The 18198-nt window shown below is 40.0% G+C and overlaps 1 protein-coding gene across 4 annotated transcripts in view; it reads right to left on the reverse strand.

Annotated features, from left to right (window-relative positions):
• The window catches only part of LOC111338500 (fibroblast growth factor receptor 1-A), a 28584-nt gene extending 11408 nt beyond the window's left edge, over positions 1-17176 (reverse strand). For 2 of the 4 annotated variants that reach the window (XR_015989573.1, XM_088727631.1), the window contains exons 1-6: positions 17094-17176; positions 11614-11997; positions 6551-6829; positions 2024-2293; positions 1540-1776; positions 194-300 (exon numbers count right to left, since the gene is read on the reverse strand). Coding sequence is in view for 3 of the 4 variants with exons in the window: in XM_088727631.1 (XP_088583757.1) it covers positions 194-300; positions 1540-1776; positions 2024-2293; positions 6551-6829; positions 11614-11997; positions 17094-17151 (1335 nt within the window). In the remaining variant the exon portion in view is untranslated. Of the gene's footprint in view, positions 1-193; positions 301-1539; positions 1777-2023; positions 2294-6550; positions 6830-11613; positions 11998-12102; positions 12227-17093 lie in introns of those variants that run through there. The other 2 variants (XM_088727629.1, XM_088727630.1) reach the window with 2 other exon arrangements.
• Positions 17177-18198: the final 1022 nt, after the last annotated feature.

Genomic DNA, 18198 nt, shown 5'->3' on the forward strand with positions numbered 1-18198 from the left:
TGGGTGCAATCAATAAATTTAAGGAACACTGTAGAATTAAACAAAAATTAATATTCTCTACACATTTTCCAGAGGCCGAGTTTCTTTTTAATCCTTAATCATACAGTCAGCACATCAGTCTCTGACCCTGAACTAAATAATAAATTTAAAGATATTGAATGCTTCATTAAGTACGCAAAATTTCGAACAATACCTCTTCTTCCAATTTCCTTAGTAGCAAGGATTCAGTGTTGTATTTTTCGTCCGTGCAGTTTTCACTTGTGATGACAATGGTTATGTTAATCACATTTCCTGCAATATCTGTGAAGTGGGATAATGGCTCTAAAATCAATCTGCCTTTACTCATGTACAATGCTATTAACATGCCAATTATTCACATTTGCCAAAAATCTGTAGCTCAACTTGTGGAAAACTTTAGAATTACTCGTAGGTTAATTGCAACCTCAGAGACAATCCAGGAGTCCCTTGCTCTCCAGAAATGGCTAGTTAAAACAAATCTTTTTGCCATTGCCCATATGATCCTCGCGGGCACTAAATAGATTGAAGTGATTCTTTGGGAAAGGAAAATAGCATATTGAACACTCTGTCTGCAACATTGACCTTGCATGCACTACAAAATGAATTAAAATAATGTCCTTTTTTAACACCAACATTCTGGTTGAAGTTGTGAACCCTCTTTTCCAATTAATCATGACGAAAAACAATTTAGGGAGCCACAGTCACTCATGAAGTATATCAAACAGTCGACCTTTGGCTCGAACTTATGGTAAATAAGGGATTGATACAGAGAGCTAATAAGAAGTCAATTTCCTTCTCTTACATTTGAAAGCATTCTAAAATTGATGTAAAATACATGTAGGTTCCAAATCTCAGCTTGCAATGACTATAGAAGATGGAAGAATGAAAACAACCACAACATTATCACCTAAAATTCCCCACAATCAGTTTTGTCACTTTTACCTCAGTTTCTGTTAGAGGCCCTGTCACTACATAGCACTGATGTTTTACCTACTCTTGTTCACTCACATTGGCAAGGCACCTGAAGTTTGAATTGCTGCACTGCTTTCTTTGTGTTTTTACATGTACATAATTATTCATATAATGTACATCTCATTATTCAAAGGAATTAGCAGATAGTGAGACTAAAAACAAAGATTATTCTCATTTGCATAAAAGCTGCCGCAAATCTTAGAAATCAGTCGATGGGCAAACTCCCATGGCAGCCATTCAATTGGCTATAGAAGCCCCAAGGAAAATTCTCAAGACCATTAATATATGCTGCATGCAAAATCTCTCTCCTCATTAGTTGACTGACTCAAAGACATCTCCAAATTTTCCCACACTTGTTCCCTTCTGCAGTGCTGGTCTGAGTTCCTCTTTCAGCTCACCCTAAGCCTTATGCAAAAATTCTTTTGTGCATGACTTATTCATCATAAGGCATAAGACAGCTTTTAGGCAAATGCGTATTAATAACCATTTTGTCTTTTCTAACCTTTTACTAGCTTTAATAATTATATGCAGAACTGCAAAGTAACTCACAAACAATGGCTGTTTTCATATCAGGTCCATGTACATTGACTGCCCTGCAAGTATAGCTGGCATCGTTAAGCACTTGTGAAATAGCAAGAGTATTCTTGTCACAAACTTGTTCTGTATTACATGGAATCCAGGAGTGTACAGGTTTAGGGTTTCCTTCTGCTTCACAGGTAAGAGTTACACTTTGCTGTACACCAACGAGATACTCAGTTTGAAATTTATTAGCAATTGTGGCTGGATCTGCATATCAAAATAGAAATAATAATCACATTAAAAGAACAGCATAGATCATTCTATAAAAATCTGATTGAAAAAATTGTCACCAGTCATCATCTATAGTCTGTTGTTCGAAATCTGCAGTTACACTGACTTACCAGCTGCTGGAAAATGTGTGAATATTATAAGGAGATCTAGCTTACATGTTAATCACTTCTGGGAGTAGAAGGGTTAAGGTTAAAAATTATTTCAAAGCACACTATATACTCACAAGTAACATTCACATGAACTGCTTGGCTGTCTGGTTCACCAAAACCATTGTAAGCTGTACAGTTGAATGTTCCTGAATCAGTCCTGCTGATTTTTGTTATGGTCAGCACCTTTCCTTCTTGCTGCACACCAGTATTTCCTTGGTTCCCTGCCATCTGTTTCACCCAGCTGATGTTTGGTTCTGGTCTCCCCGAGGCTTCACAAGTTAACTGCAAGTTGCTGCCTTCATGAACAGTCTGTACACCTTTAATTCCTGTGATTTTTGCTGAAACTAACAGTGATCAAACAAACATGCACAAATAGCTTCAACACCTAATAATTGAAGATCATGTTAAATAAGCATAGTGTGAAATTAAAGCAATAACACTGTTAGTACTAGAACCTGGGCCTTCAAATAAGAAAATTAACAAGCCCAATTACAGTAATTAGAAACAGAAATATTCACCTTTTAGTTGCTGTGCTGGAAGTTTGTAACAATCAGGCCTGATTAACTTTTATTTCGATTGTACCTGCCTCTATTTCATCCTAGGCTGAGATGGCAATGATCTCACTTTTGAAATAAAGCTGACACCTAGGTAAAAAGTTGAACTAGGATCCAGGTGGGAATGGTGAGATCCCACCACACAGTGTGGACTCCCAACTGCATTTCCCACATGAGAATCAAAGATAACCCCCCCTGGGATCTCGCCTAAAATGCAGAATTTTCACATCCCACCTAGGATCCCTGGCGGGATTGGTGTGATCCCACCATTTACACCTGCCAATCAAAGATAATCCTCCTAGGATCCTAGCTTAAATGCAGGATTTACACATACCACCCAAGATTCTTGACAGGATTAATGCACATCCCACTCAGGATCCCAGGTAGGATTTACACGTCCCAACCCGGATTTCGATTGCAATTTCACGCCCAACTGAAATCCTTGGCAGAATGTCTACATCCCACCCAGGATCTTACGCTGAATATTAACCCACCTGGGATGTGCTCATTCATCCCCACCTAAGATCCGAGCAAGGATTTGCATCTCACTTGGAATCTTAGTTGTTGGCAGGATTCATGTATCCTGCCCGGCATATATATTTGGCAAGATTTACATATCCTGATTGCGATCAAGCATAATTCTGAACTCAGAATTATGTAGAAATTTAGGCAATCAAATAAGGTGATTTTTGTAACTTACTCTCGCACAGATTTCAGGCACAATTTGTAAGGCTGTGGTCTATTATTCCACCCAGGACCAAGAGCTTCTATCAAATTCAAACATCTCTGGAAATTATAACTTAATAATTAGGATTCAACCTTATATCTTATCCTAACTATAAAAGTATTATTTGACAAGATTTAATTCAATTGACTGAAACTGGACTTAAAAATCTGTAATTAAGTCTTCAAAATGTGGAAAACTACTAAAAAATTTCCACCAAGTTTGCAAACATGCTTATTGTTAGCACTTCATTCCCACAAGTACTAACTACATGCATATTCTCTTGATGTTACTTGGCAGCATATACAACATGAAAGGAGCCTGACAAGAGCCAGACATTAGCCTGACACTCAGCCAGACAGGAGCAGTAATTGAGCCTGACAAGAGCCAGTCAAGAACAATCGTTCAGAACAGGAAAACGAGCCTGAAATTAGCTGGGCATTAGCCTGACAGCACAAAAATAATTTATAATGATGTTGTACTTTCTAAAAATCCCACCTTACTTTGGCTGTACAACTTATAATACACATAAATAATCACAAAATAGTTTATTGGTAAGCAAATCCTAATACACTTGTACACAAAAATTCAACAAATGCACATTTCATCTGAAAATAACATGTAGGTGTGGAGAGATTCCACTTAGCTGCATCAAGGTCATCTTCACACCAGAGAAGTTTCCTCCACCAATCAAAATTATACGAGACTTATCTTGTGTCGATATGGCTTCATCTGCTGCTTTTGGAATTTGCTCAATCTTCTATTTTGAAACAAAGCAGTCATGCAGCCTGCAGATAGAAAGAGCTAAAGGTTACATTTTGGCGAGCTGATTTACTACCGCTCCGTGAGACTGCAACCTGGTCCAAACTCTATCCATTCAATTGATTTATTCCATTCATGGAAAAGCTGATCATTACTCTCAACCATTTCAGTTGAACTCCTCATAACTACATAGGAACAAATGTGAGAAAAATTACCTTTAGTTACCTTTCCTTTGACCTTTAGGATGGTTGCTAACATTGGGCTTCTTCTCTACATCAGCACCACTTGGCACAATAATGTAAACCTTCTTTTGACTTCAACTTTATCCATTCAAAGTAATTAGGCATGTTAACACTCTTTTAAGACTTTGAATCCCCAAAAGGGACTTTTCATGGTAAACACTGCATGACGAAGAAGCGTGCAAATTGACAGCTTTGTATTTCCATTTGCGCGCCAATGTTTCAATTTTTACATACTGCCATTGGACTTACTGTGGATTATAAACCTAACTAATAAAACTAAAGTTTGCTAAAAGGTCATTTGAAATTTGACCTGTTGATAGTTAATACTCAACTTACTATTTGTTCAGACTTGCAGGTACAGCTAAGCAATAGTGGTAGCTAGTGTTTATTCATTTATTTAATGTTGACTGGTTGGATCAGTCTAACACTTTGCCACGGCTTTTTTTATGTGCTCCTTAATTAGGACAGGACTTGTTTTCTAGGCTACTGCATTTTTTAAAAGGATCATGTGGCGTTGTTCTCCCTGACCCCCTTCCTGCGAATTGTAAACACTCAAAGCTCTACCCTAAACACTGAGTTAAAATTAATGTTCTTTTTTAAGTCATTTGATAGCTACAGGCCTCCTAGATTAGGACCAACTATTAGATGTCCAATACATATAAACACATAATAACTTGTCTGTGTCAAGAAAACCGACAGAGGTAGACTAAAGATTGCATGTGACGGCGAAGTTTCGAGCAGTATCGACAAGATAATAACTGTCTTTTAGAAACATTGCTTGTCTGACTTATGGCAGTTTCTCATCGGGCTCTGAAATCAGGTACATCAATTGGTAAGTAGTGCATTTCCACACAAAAATGTGTAAAGGTCATTGTCAGGCTCTTGTCCTGCTCTTGTCAGCCTTGTTTGGCTGGTTATAGGCCGTAAAAGAGTGTAACATTTGTCCAGCTCATCAGTTGAGAGACAGAGAATTTTTTTGTCTGGCTCTTAATTGTCATGTCAATGTCTTGCTCATGATTGGTAACCAGGCTGGAACCAGGCCATATTCAGGCTCTGTCAGGCTCCAAATTTTTCTGCACGGATATTTGTGACTCGAACATTCATGTCAAACAAACATTTTGACCTTTCATAGGGATATGCTTGCTGTATTAGTGATTTTCATTGTAACAGAACTTGATATTTCCAACAAGTTACATATGAGAGGAACTGAAGGTTGCAAACAAAAGAAAATAGAACAAAAATATAGTGAGGGTTTGTCACATGGCCATGAACTACATATGCAAATATCTATCCTCTACCTAATTTTGTGCAAGTTGCAAGCATTGTTATATTTTGGCATGTTATTTAAATAGCTCTTCGTTAGCTCCAACGAAGGGCTAACGCTCAAAACATCAGCTTTTGTAATCGTTAGGGTGGCCAATTTACCATTTCAACTTTGTTGATATATCCAAATTATTTATATGATAATTTGTTTTATCACAATAGGGACTTTAAGCAAACCACAATGGTTCATGACAGCAACGAGAACGTGCAAAAACAAAAGATCTAATTGCCAGAACAATAGCACAGCACGTCCGTTTTGAAATTTTGTACATTTCGTAGCCATCCTTTGCAAAACAACAATGTGAAATCACCAAAATTTGCATCGTCTGCGAAGTGAAACCGCGGCGGCAAATTGTTTTAATTTACATTTGGAACTCAACGCTACTTTTATGCATTACGTTGAGTTTGAGGTCTGGCGCCCAATGAGACGGTAAACACATGCAGCCATTTTCGAAATTCTAACTAAAAGTAGAAACTCATTTCTTAATCGACGCCTTCCGTGGTGTTGCCTTCGTGACTGCTTAAAGTCCCTAATGTTGTCACGAATACGGCATGCGTTTGCAATGAGAGAATTTTTTATCCCTTTAATTAACCCTCCAATGAGTTATCTATTTATTTTCATTATCCTAATTTTTGAGCCATCTTCATTACTGACTTTTCTTTGTTTCTTCCACATAGGATCTTTTGCTCTTTTGCAGACCCCAAACAGTATCGGACACATGGCAACTACTACAACAGTAAATTGTGCCATTGAAAACTACCTTAGGATTAGATTTGTCATGCACAGCATTTAAGTAACATAGAGTCCATGATGCAATTAATTAAATGAGTTCGTTGAAAGGATTAATAATAACAATAATTATTATTATTGTTGAATTTCTATGCGCTGAGTCAAACTCTAACACTTTAACTTAAGCCATAAATGACAATGTGGATTCCACAGTCGAGGACTGTGCCTCTCTAGAAGTCAAAATTAAGCAACACTTTTAATCTTACCTAGGACTTGCACTTGAATTGCTCTTTTCCAAGTATGAGAATAACCATCGATTAAACTGCAGCTAAATTCTCCATTAGCTTTATCGTCAGCAGCAGTCACAATGCCATCATTGTTGAATTTTAGGTTACCAAAAGCTAGACCTAACGTCAAACTGTAATTCCAGTTCAGTGTGGTTGGTTCCCCTTCATTAGCCGATACAATGACAGGGGGGAGCACTTCAGCTGAATCCGATAATGTTTTAACCGGAATAGGTTCATACCACCTGACACTTCCGCCATCTGAAGGAGAACGCATCAGATCGCTGTTATATCACAACAATTCATGCTTTCGATTTCATTAAAACAAGAATGGCTTTCCTCTGATAAAACACCGTACACATTCTAAAAGGTTCAACAATCTGCTGCTATCAGTATAAAATTAATCCAAATAAAGCATTGTATTGGACTGAGGTCTGATACGAAAGAAGAAAGGAGACACTGAAAATATCAGAACAAATTCAGGTTAACTGAAATACCTGTGAGTTGAGGTATAAGCGAAATTCATACAAAGATAAATTTCAAATGACGAATCATTTTAGAGTGTCATTGATGCCCAACGATAAGTAAACTAAACTCGATGGTCTTCATTACAAGGGTGTAACGATGATGGCGTTTTTGATGGAGATTCTGATTGGTTAAAGAATATTTGGGTAAAATCTGGAATGGAAAGAACTAACACGCTCGAAGGATACTCTGTTTTAAAAGTCAGAACCTACTGAGGCCTTTCAATTTAAAAGTACAAAATTACTTTATGTAAATGAGAAATTATGTCTGGAGATTTTTCCATTCTGAAGGATTGGGATCGACATGACAAGCCCTAAATTGTTGCCCATAAAATATTCTCGGTTCCCTCTAATTTCGATTTCTCCTACTTCTCCTTATAGTTTTAATCATTCTTAGGCAGAACCTGAGAGATCAAAATATGTGAAAAGCGGAAGTAAAGCTGGCGACACTCTTAGCGATTTTATTCGCCAATCGCGGCAAATTTGACCATGATTGGTAACCAGGCTGGAACCAGGCCATATTCAGGCTCTGTCAGGCTCCAAATTTTTCTGCACGGATATTTGTGACTCGAACATTCATGTCGAACAAACATTTTGACCTTTCATAGGGATATGCCTGCTGTATTAGTGATTTTCATTGTAACAGAACTTCATATTTCCAACAAGTTACATATGAGAGGAACTGAAGGTTGCAAACAAAAGAAAATAGAACAAAAATATAGTGAGGGTTTGTCACATGGCCATGAACTACATATGCAAATATCTATCCTCTACCCAATTTTGTGTAAGTTGCAAGCATAGTTATATTTTGGCATGTTATTTAAAGCATTGACCTTTAACCCTTCATCTCTTGAGTAGTATCTTAAGGCAAATGAAAACATTGTCGTCTCTGATGACTACTTCAGACTTCAAATTTACGTGTAGCACTAAAAAATAGGAGGGAAACAGATTTCATTTATCAATTTGAAAGGAAAAGTTTGTAAGCCAACTTTGACATCTCAGTACAAAAACATTTTTTGAAACAATTTTTTTAGGAACCTTGTATAGCCCACTAAAGTAGATTATAGATAGAAACTTTATTAACATGTCAATGAACCTTCTAGTTTAGGAGATATCCCATACTAATGTGGGGACTGTGTGAATAGCCAATTAAATTATTTTATTAGGGGACTCCTGAAATATTTTTTGCAGTGAAATATTATCCTGGTTCTTGATTCATTGCAAAAAACATCTCCTACTTTCAGTTGCATATAATGTTGATCTTAATAATGCCAAACATCTCCATAAAAAAGTAGAATGTGATTGGGGAAAGATAAAATGAAGCAACAAATAAAACAAATTCCACGAGGACAGACAAAACAATCACCCTGAAACATCATCTCCCTAAACAATGTTGAATGAACAAGTGAACATTTTGTAACACCAAGCAAGATTAAAGTGGGAGAGAGGGAGAAATAAGTGAAAGCTTATGGATAAAATTCCAAAAGGAGTAAAGCATGCCAAGACTTTTGCCACTTGATCACAGACTGCAGTTTTTATGCAAGTGTCTTCTTGAGGATATGATAGACCTTCGAAGGCCAATTTTTTTTGTTTTCTATTTTTCAAGTCAAACTAAGCATTATCATGTTAACTACACTTTATGAGAAACATTTTGGCTTAATGTTGAAATGCACACAAATTTCAACGTTTTTGGGAATTAGATTCCCAAAAACGTATTTCAAAGTGACTTCCTTAGTCTGCTAAATTGTGAATAATTTTGATATATCAACAAAGTTGAAATGGTAAATTGGCCACCGTAACGATTACAAAAGCTGACATTTCAAGCGTTAGCCCTTCGTCGGAGCGTCCGACGAAGGGCTAACGCTCGAAACGTCAGCTTTTGTAATCATTACGGTGGCCAATTTACCATTTCAACTTTACGTATATGTGCACGATCCTTCGCAGTAAAGCACTATTTGAGCAATAGTGAAAATCAGACCTGAAAAAAATTTCAGGCCTGTACGGGATTCGAACCACTGACCTCTGCGATACTAGTGCAGCGCTCTACCAATTGAGCTAACAAGCCAACTGGGAGCAGGCCATCAAATTAATTCATAACCGCAGTTCATACATATGTTTCATATGTTTGTTGTTGTTTGATTTATCATCTGCGGGTTTATGTCGAATTAATTTGATGGCCTGCTCCCAGTTGGCTTGTTAGCTCAATTGGTAGAGCGCTGCACTAGTATCGCAGAGGTCAGTGGTTCGAATCCCGTACAGGCCTGAAATTTTTTTCAGGTCTGATTTTCACTATTGCTCAAATAGTGCTTTACTGCGAAGGATCGTGCACATATACGTTTCATAACCGCAGTTCATACATATGTTTCATATGTTTGTTGTTGTTTGATTTATCATCTACGGGTTTATGTCGAATTAATTTGATGGCCTGCTCCCAGTTGGCTTGTTAGCTCAATTGGTAGAGCGCTGCACTAGTATTGCAGAGGTCAGTGGTTCGAATCCCGTACAGGCCTGAAATTTTTTTCGGGTCTGATTTTCACTATTGCTCAAATAGTGCTTTACTGCAAAGGATCGTGCACATATACGTTTCATAACCGCAGTTCATACATATGTTTCATATGTTTCTTGTTGTTTCATTTCAACTTTGTTGATATATCCAAATTATTTCATTACTCCCAACCACGCAGCCCCAAACAGTTCCTTTCGAAACTATCAACTATCATATCAAAGTGTGAGTAGCCAGTTATCAAGATGAAAAACTGCATTGAATAATTACAATTAAAGACAATGCGCAATTCACAAAATTCTCTGTTATTGACTTGTTCCTTAACAACAGATCTAATAGAAACCTTTTCAGGAAAACTGCCAAAATCAGCATATGGCAAATTTCCGGTAATGTCAATTTTTGTTCTCAACTGCGAGAAATGCCCCAACCAAAGCAAATGAGTATGTAATTTTCAACTTTTGTTTACTTTCCCTCAAGGAGATTTTTAATGTCATTGTCTGGAATCACTACAAATCTTTCAGTGTTTTATCTGCCATTATAATATGAAACATTTTGTCAAACAATCTTGAATTGAGAATGGTGAAGGCTTTGCCTGTGACAAATGATCCTGCATATTCTCATGCATTATCAAATACCCCTATCACCTATGTGATAGAATAATTATAACTCTGTATATAGGTTGATGATCTTGGCATTAAACAAGTTCTTTGGTTTCTGCTTGATCAAATGTATTCGTTCATCAACATGACAGAGTGGCACAAAACGCAGGTGACCTGTTAGCAGCTGTTGGCAACATCAAACACATATGAATAAGGAAAAAATACTTTTGCATGTTGTTGCACATTTTCTCAGGGCTAAAAATCCTTAATATATAACACCACAGTATATTAATATGATAAAAAAGTCCGATAGTTTCTAAAGAAACTGTTTGGGGCTGCGTTCGTGGGGGTTACGAAATAATTTGGATATATCAACAAATTTAAGTTGAAATGGTAAATTGGCCCCTGTAACGATTTTAAAAGCTGACGTTTCGAGCGTTAGCCCTTCGTTCATCCCTGAGCTCCAACGAAGGGCTAACGCTCAAAACGTCAGCTTTTGTAATCGTTACGGTGGCCAATTTACCATTTCAACTTTGTTGATAGATCCAAATTATTTATATGATAATTTGTTTTATCACAATAGGGACTTTAAGCAAACCACAACGGCTCATGACAGCAACGAGAACGGGCAAAAACAAAAGATCTAATTGCCAGAACAATAGCACAGCACGTCCGTTTTGAAATTTTGTACATTTCGTAGCCGTCCTTTGCAAAACAACAATGTGAAATCACCAAAATTTGCGTCGTCTGCGAAACGAAACCGCGGCGGCAAATTATTTTAATGTACATTTGGAACTCAACGCTACTTTTATGCATTACGTTGAGTTTGAGGTCTGGCGCCTTATGAGACGGTAAACACATGCAGCCATTTTCGAAATTCTAACTAAAAGTAGAAACTCATTTCTTAATCGACGCCTTCCGTGGCGTTGCCTTCGGGACTGCTTCAAGTCCCTAATGTTGTCACGAATACGGCATGCGTTTGCAATGAGAGAATTTTTTATCCCTTTAATTAACCCTCCAATGAGTTATCTATTTATTTTCATTATCCTAATTTTTGAGCCATCTTCATTACTGACTTTTCTTTGTTTCTTCCACATAGGTTGTTTTGCTCTTTTGAAGACCCCAAACAGTATCGGACACATGGCAACTACTACAACACTATATAAATTGTGCCATTGAAAACTACCTTAGGATTAGATTTGTCATGCACAGCATTAGTAACATAGAGTCCATGATGCAATTAATTAAATGAGTTCGTTGAAAGGATTAATAATAACAATAATTATTATTATTGTTGAATTTCTATGCGCTGAGTCAAACTCTAACACTTTAACTTAAGCCATAAATGACAATGTGGATTCCACAGTCGAGGACTGTGCCTCTCTAGAAGTCAAAATTAAGCAACACTTTTAATCTTACCTAGGACTTGCACTTGAATTGCTCTTTTCCAAGTATGAGAATAACCATCGATTAAACTGCAGCTAAATTCTCCATTAGCTTTATCGTCAGCGGCAGTCACTGGAGAGATGGAAAGAGAAATTCTTCCTGGAGTTGAGCTTACGCTGAACCGTCTCTGAAACTTAACACTCATAGGACCAACTGAACCATCTGATTGTATGTTGACTATGCCATCATTGTTGAATTTTATGTTACCAAAAACTAGACCTAACGTCAAACTGTAATTCCAGTTCAGTGTGGTTGGTTCCCCTTCGTTAGCTGATACAATGACAGGGGGGAGCACTTCAGCTGGATTTGATGTTGTCTTAATCGGAATAGGTTCATACCACGTGACACTTCCGCCATCTGAAGGAGAACACATTAGATCGCTGTTATATCACAACAATTCATGCTTTCGATTTCATTAAAACAAGAATGGCTTTCCTCTGATATTAAATTAAAACACCGTACACATTCTAAAAGGTTCAACGATCTGCTGCTGTCTGTAACAATATTGGAGGGATATTGTTGATGAGAAGAGAGCTTTAGTGACTTCACACGCGGTTTTTAAGATGGCCGATTAACGAAGATAACTTTATTTTTTTACCAAAGCGAGGTCATGACGTAAGCGTCACGCGTAACGTAATACACATTGTAACATCCTTCCTTTTTTTTTTTTTTTTTTTTTGTGTGTGTGGGATTAGGGTAACAATATGAACTAGCAAATTGAGCAACAACGTGGCGAAAGAAAAAAGAAACATTACCAAATGTAGGTAATAAAGGAAAGTATATGAAAACAAAATGTCACAGTCTCTTTGTTCCGTATTGGTTTGTCTCTCGCAACAGCGTTCAAGCTAGCACATAGTCTCTTAGCCTATCTGGTGGCTTAATGGCACGGCCTGATCGGGAACGCTTCACTGCTCCAGATTCACAAGGGTTGGGCATGGTGGTTGTGTCACTTGTTTCCTCTGCCTGATTCTGTGGGCTGGCGTTGTGCTGTGTGTCTTGTCCTGGGATGGTCACCTTACAGTCAGCACTTGGATAGAATGAGGTTCTTTGGCAAGGTCTTGTTGCTTGGAGGGCTGTGAGATTTTCACCAGGTGTTGTCGGTTGCGTCTGTAGGTTGTGCCGGAGGCCTGAACTTCATACGATCTTTCATCCAGCCTGCGGGTCACTTCAGCTTTCTTCCAGGTGTGTTGTCCAAGGACAAAAGGTTTCAAGCGGACAGTATCCCCTTCCTTCAAGGTAGGCAGGTCATGTGCGGTACGATTATAGTACTTTGCTTGTCTTTTCTGGTTTAATTGAAGCTGTTCCATCTCGTGAGGGTTCAGGGGATTTCTTGGTTCCAGCAGGGTTTTTGTAGTCGGCAGCAGGGTCCTGGTTCTCCTACCCATGAGACGCTGGGCTGGGCTGCTGTCTACGCCTTGTGTTGGGGAATTCCTGATGTTGAGCAAGGCAAGGTATTGGTCTTCGCCCAATTTGGCGGTTTTCCGCAGCATGCGCTTGGCTACCTTCACGGCGGATTCAACTTTGCCGTTGGCTTTACTGTTGTGAGGTGAGGTGGTGGTGTGTTCAATACCCCAGCTCTTGGTGAAAGCATGAAATTCACTTGACACAAACTGAGGTCCATTGTCAGAGACCAGCTGTCTGGGAATCCCGTATCGAGCAAGATGGGCTTTTAGCTTCTTGATGACCGTTGTGGACTTGGTGTCAGTAAGGCGGTCCAGTTCCCAGAAGTTTGACTTGTAACAAGCAGTGATGAGGTAATCTTTACCATTACATGATAACAGGTCGCAGCCAATCTTTTCCCAGGCTCGTTCAGGAATGTCGTGGCTCATAAGAGGTTCCTTGCATGGTGTCTGTTCAAAATCTCTACACGCCTCACACGCTTGTATCGACTCTTTTATCTCTTTACTCATTCCAGGCCAGAATACATATTCTCGAGCTCGTCGCAGGCATGCCTCGACGCCTTGGTGTCCAGCGTGGATGTCTTTTTTTATCTCAGGCCTCATGTACTCTGGTATAACCAATCTCTCGCCCCGGAAGATGAGGCCATCAGTGACTGCCAGTTCGTCACGGATGCTGAAGTATGGTGTAACAAGGGGTGATAGTTGGGTCTTGTCTTTTGGCCAACCTCTTAGGATGGTCTGTTTAAGCTGTTGTAGCGCAGGATCGCAGTTGGTGTGTTGACGCGTTGCCTGTATTCTCTCATCGGACATTACAAGGTAGGTGAGAGCATTGATAATTTCAAATTCTTCTTGCGTGTCGTCACAGGTCAGGGGAAGGTGGGCCCGACTCAGGGTGTCGGCCAGGAACATTTCTTTGCCATTCAGATACCGCACATCGATGTTGTAGGCCAGAGCGCGTACCAACATGCCTTGAAGGCGCTTGGGAGCTCTGTCAAGGGGTTTCTTCGTGATGCTCTCTAATGGTTTGTGGTCGGAGTGGACAGTTACGTGACGACCATAGGTGTATTGGTGCCACTTCTCGAGAGCGAATACAATGGCGAGCATCTCCTTCTCGATTGTTGCGTACCTTGTTTCGGTATCACTTAGAGCTCTGCTGGCATACGCTAAAGGTCTTCCTTCTTGTAAGAGTGCTGCACCTAGGCCTTGCCCACTGGCATCACACTGAATTGACAGTTCTTTAGTTGAGTCAAAGTAGGCCAGAACAGGAGCTTGTGTTAGGAGACGTTTGATTTCTTCAAAAGCTTTGTCATGAACAGAGTCCCAGATCCACTCAACATCAGGGTGGGTCAGATCATTGATGGGACGCATGACATCAGAGAGTTTAGGGACGAATCTTGCGAGGTAGTTGACAGTCCCTCTCAGTCGTTCAACACCCGCCTTGTCTGTAGGCGGCTTCATCTTGACTATTGCTTCAATTTTGGCGGGGTCAGGCTTAAGACCATTGCTGCTTACGACGTGGCCCATGAACGGAATTTCCTGTAAACCAAAACGGCACTTGTCTTTGTTGAGAGTAATTCCGATCTCACAGCAGCGTTGTAGGAACAAATGTACCCGCTCATCATGTTCATCATCTGTGCGGCCCCAGATGAGTACATCATCGGCAATGCAGCGGACACCCTGGAGACCCTCCAGTGCCTGGTGGAGCCTTTTCTGGAAGATCTCGCTGCTAACCGTGAGGCCAAAGGGGAGACGGCACCAGCGATAACGTCCAAATGGAGTTGCAAATGTCGCCAGCAGACTCGAAGGGTGGTCAAGTTCGCAGTGCAGATAGTCTGCTTTTAGGTCGCAGACAGAGAACTTGCACGCTTGAGATAGTTCTGGAAGGACGTCCTCTAGGACAGGTAGCTTGTAGTGTTCTCGTTTGAGGGCTTTGTTGAGTGGGCGAGGGTCTATGCAGATTCTGACACCAGACTTTTTCTCAGCGACAGACATTTGACTCACCCAGTCGGTGGGTTCGTCCACAGGCACAATCATAGCGGTGTCCACAAGGCGCTGGAGTTCGGCTTTGACTACATCTTTACGTGACTCAGGCAGGGTGCGCGCACTTCGAATCACCGGGGAGGCACCTTCAGCAATTGTGAGGTGTACCTTCTTGCCAGGGAGTGTGCCAGGTGTTTCCTGGAAGGCGTCAGGAAAGAGCTGAACGTAGTCACGTTCAGGTGACGAAACTGCATTTACGACCTTGAACTTGTCGTAGTGCACTGTGATGAGATTCATTTTCTGTGCCGCTTTTCCACTTAGTAAAGGGGTGAGTTCCTTGTCAACGATGACAAAGTCCACTTTGAAGCTTTGCTTTGTGGTCGGATTCACAACTTTTAGTTTGCATTTGCCGAGGGCTTGCAAAGAGGTTTTATTCCACATCTGGAGGTTTATCTTTTCAGGGCGAATTTGGGCGTTTTCTACGTAGCGCTTAGGCAGAATACATACAGTAGAACCACAGTCAATTTGTAGTTTCACCAGCTTCTTGTTAACTTCCATTTCACAGAAAATGAGTTGGTTGCCAGGTTGGACTGCATTGACGAATTGATCCTGATCAGTCGAAATTCCACTAATGGTTTCACAGCTACTTTCAGAGGAGTCGGTAGAGTAGTCTTCACCAACAGAGTGGACGCTGTGGTGCTTACACTTAGATGACATTTGAAAGTGGTTTTTGCCACCACAGGCCATGCAGGTCTTTCCCCACGCGGGGCACAGTTCCTTCCTCATGAGGTGAACTTGGGTGCAGAAAAGACACTTTCTTTTAGTAGCGCGCGGGTCACTAGTTTCTCTATATTTTCCTTTACTGAAGTTGTCTTTTGTCTTTCCTTTTCCATGATCTCCAGGTTTTTCTTTAGGTTTGTGTTTGTCGTCACCAGGCTTTTTCTTCTTAAATTTATTGATCACCTTATTAATCTCTTCACTCTTGAGAGCTTTCATGTGAAGAGAGGCGGCCTCTTTTGCACGACAAATTTCGATGGTTTTGCTCAGTGTAAGATCGTGTGTTGAGAGGAGTTCCTCACGAGTCTTGTCATCTGAGATACCTAAGAGAAGACGATCCATGAGCAAGAGTTCACGCATGCAATCGCAGAAGCCACAGGTTTTGGCCATGTTGCGTAACACAGAGATATACTCGTCAATAGACTCACCAGATTCTTGATTTCGACGATTGAATTGGAAGCGCTCGAAGAATTCTTGTTTTTGACCGAGAAAGTGCTGATCATATTTCATAAGAATGTCCGCCATCTTGTCGCGATCTTCACCTTCACCGAATTTCATTCCGTTGAAAAGTCGCATGGCTTCAATGCCAATGCAGTGCAGTAGCATGGCACACTTGTAATCTTCACTTTGGTCATTTAGACCGGCAAGGAGACAGTAGTTTAACCATCGTTGTTTCCACAACTTCCAGTTATCGGCTCGATCGCCGTCAACTTCGAGTGATTTTGGCGGGGCGATTTGCGGTCGCCGAAAACCGGGATTTTCTGGAGCTTGAGCGACGGGAGCAGCAGCGGCTTCGGAGTTAAGCATGTCGTTCTAGACTAGGAGACGCAGGTGTACGAACTGCAGGGAGTTTCACACAGGTGGGAATAGTATCGGCAGTTTCCAGAGAGTACACGATGAGAAATCGAGACAATGCTTGAGTGAGGCAGTAAACAATGTTCGTAGGAGAGCGAGGTTCTTGAGGATTCGATGAGAAAACGACGACAGCAGTAGTCACTGTTGAACGTTAACTCGGTACCGCTGCCACCATGTAACAATATTGGAGGGATATTGTTGATGAGAAGAGAGCTTTAGTGACGTCACACGCGGTTTTTAAGATAGCCGATTAACGAAGATAACTTTATTTTTTTACCAAAGCGAGGTCATGACGTAAGCGTCACGCGTAACGTAATACACATTGTAACACTGTCGGTATAAAATTAATCCAAATGAAGCATTATAGTGGACCGAGGTCTGATACGAAAGAAGAAAGTAGACACTGAAAATATCAGAATAAATGCAGGTTAACTGAGATACCTGTGAGTTGAGGTATAAGCGAAATCCATACAAAGATAAATTTCAAATGACGAATCATTTTAGAATATCCTTGATGCCCAACGATCAGTAAACTAAACTCGATGGTCTTCATTACGAGGGTGGGACGATGATGGCGTTTTAGATGGAGATTCTGATTGGTTAAACAATATTTGGGTAAAATCTGGAATGGAAAGAACTAACACGCTCGAAGGATACTCTGTTTTAAAAATCAGAACCTACTGAGGCCTTTCAATTTAAAAGTACAAAATTACTTTATGTAAATGAGAAATTATGTCTGGAGATTTTTCCGTTTCTGAAGGATTAGGATTGACATGACAAGCCCTAAATTGTTGCCCATAAAATATTCTCGGTTCCCTCTAATTTCGATTTCTCCTACTTCTCCTTATAGTTTCAAGTATTCTTTGGCAGCTGAGAGATCAAAATACGCGAAAAGCGGAAGTAAAGCTGGCGACACTCTTGGCGATTTTATTCGCCAATCGCGGCAAATTTGACCACCGCGATCGTGTGTTACACATCGGCTAATGTCGGTACACCTGGTGATTTTTGCTAATCATACAAAAATTATTTAAAATCGCTGAGTGTGTTGCCGGCTTAAGTCTGTATTCGAAAACTTCATGTGTTGCTGCTGCTGTCAGATTTACTCTCTGTTTTGCTTATGTAGATCTGAATGCGTCTGAGCAAAATTTGCTTACAGACTTCCTGTTTATTTTGGCGTTGATCATCGTCAAGATCGCAAATAACCAAGCGTTTAGTGAGGAAATAACGTGGAGGTCTCTTTATAATTATTGTTCAATTACTAAGTTATCAGCTTCTTGACTCTTTAAGCAGTGAAGAATCTGTTCCCCTATTCCCTATTGTTTATAGAATTCTCCCAACTCGAAGCGTGTGTAGGTAAGGCTCTCTCAACTCAAAAGAAGTCCCTTACTGCTTTTCTAAAATAATTCTCAAATATAAGTATAAACATGGAAGGTGTGGAAGTGTCTACATCGGCCCCATCTATACAGCAATCGACCAATGAGAGCGCGCCACGATCTTATAATATAAGAAGGGTCAATTTATTCGTTTAGTTTTCTAAACCAATTGG

Source organism: Stylophora pistillata, chromosome 7 (genome assembly GCF_964205215.1).
Source record: "Stylophora pistillata chromosome 7, jaStyPist1.2, whole genome shotgun sequence".
Taxonomy (NCBI): Eukaryota; Metazoa; Cnidaria; class Anthozoa; order Scleractinia; family Pocilloporidae; genus Stylophora; species Stylophora pistillata.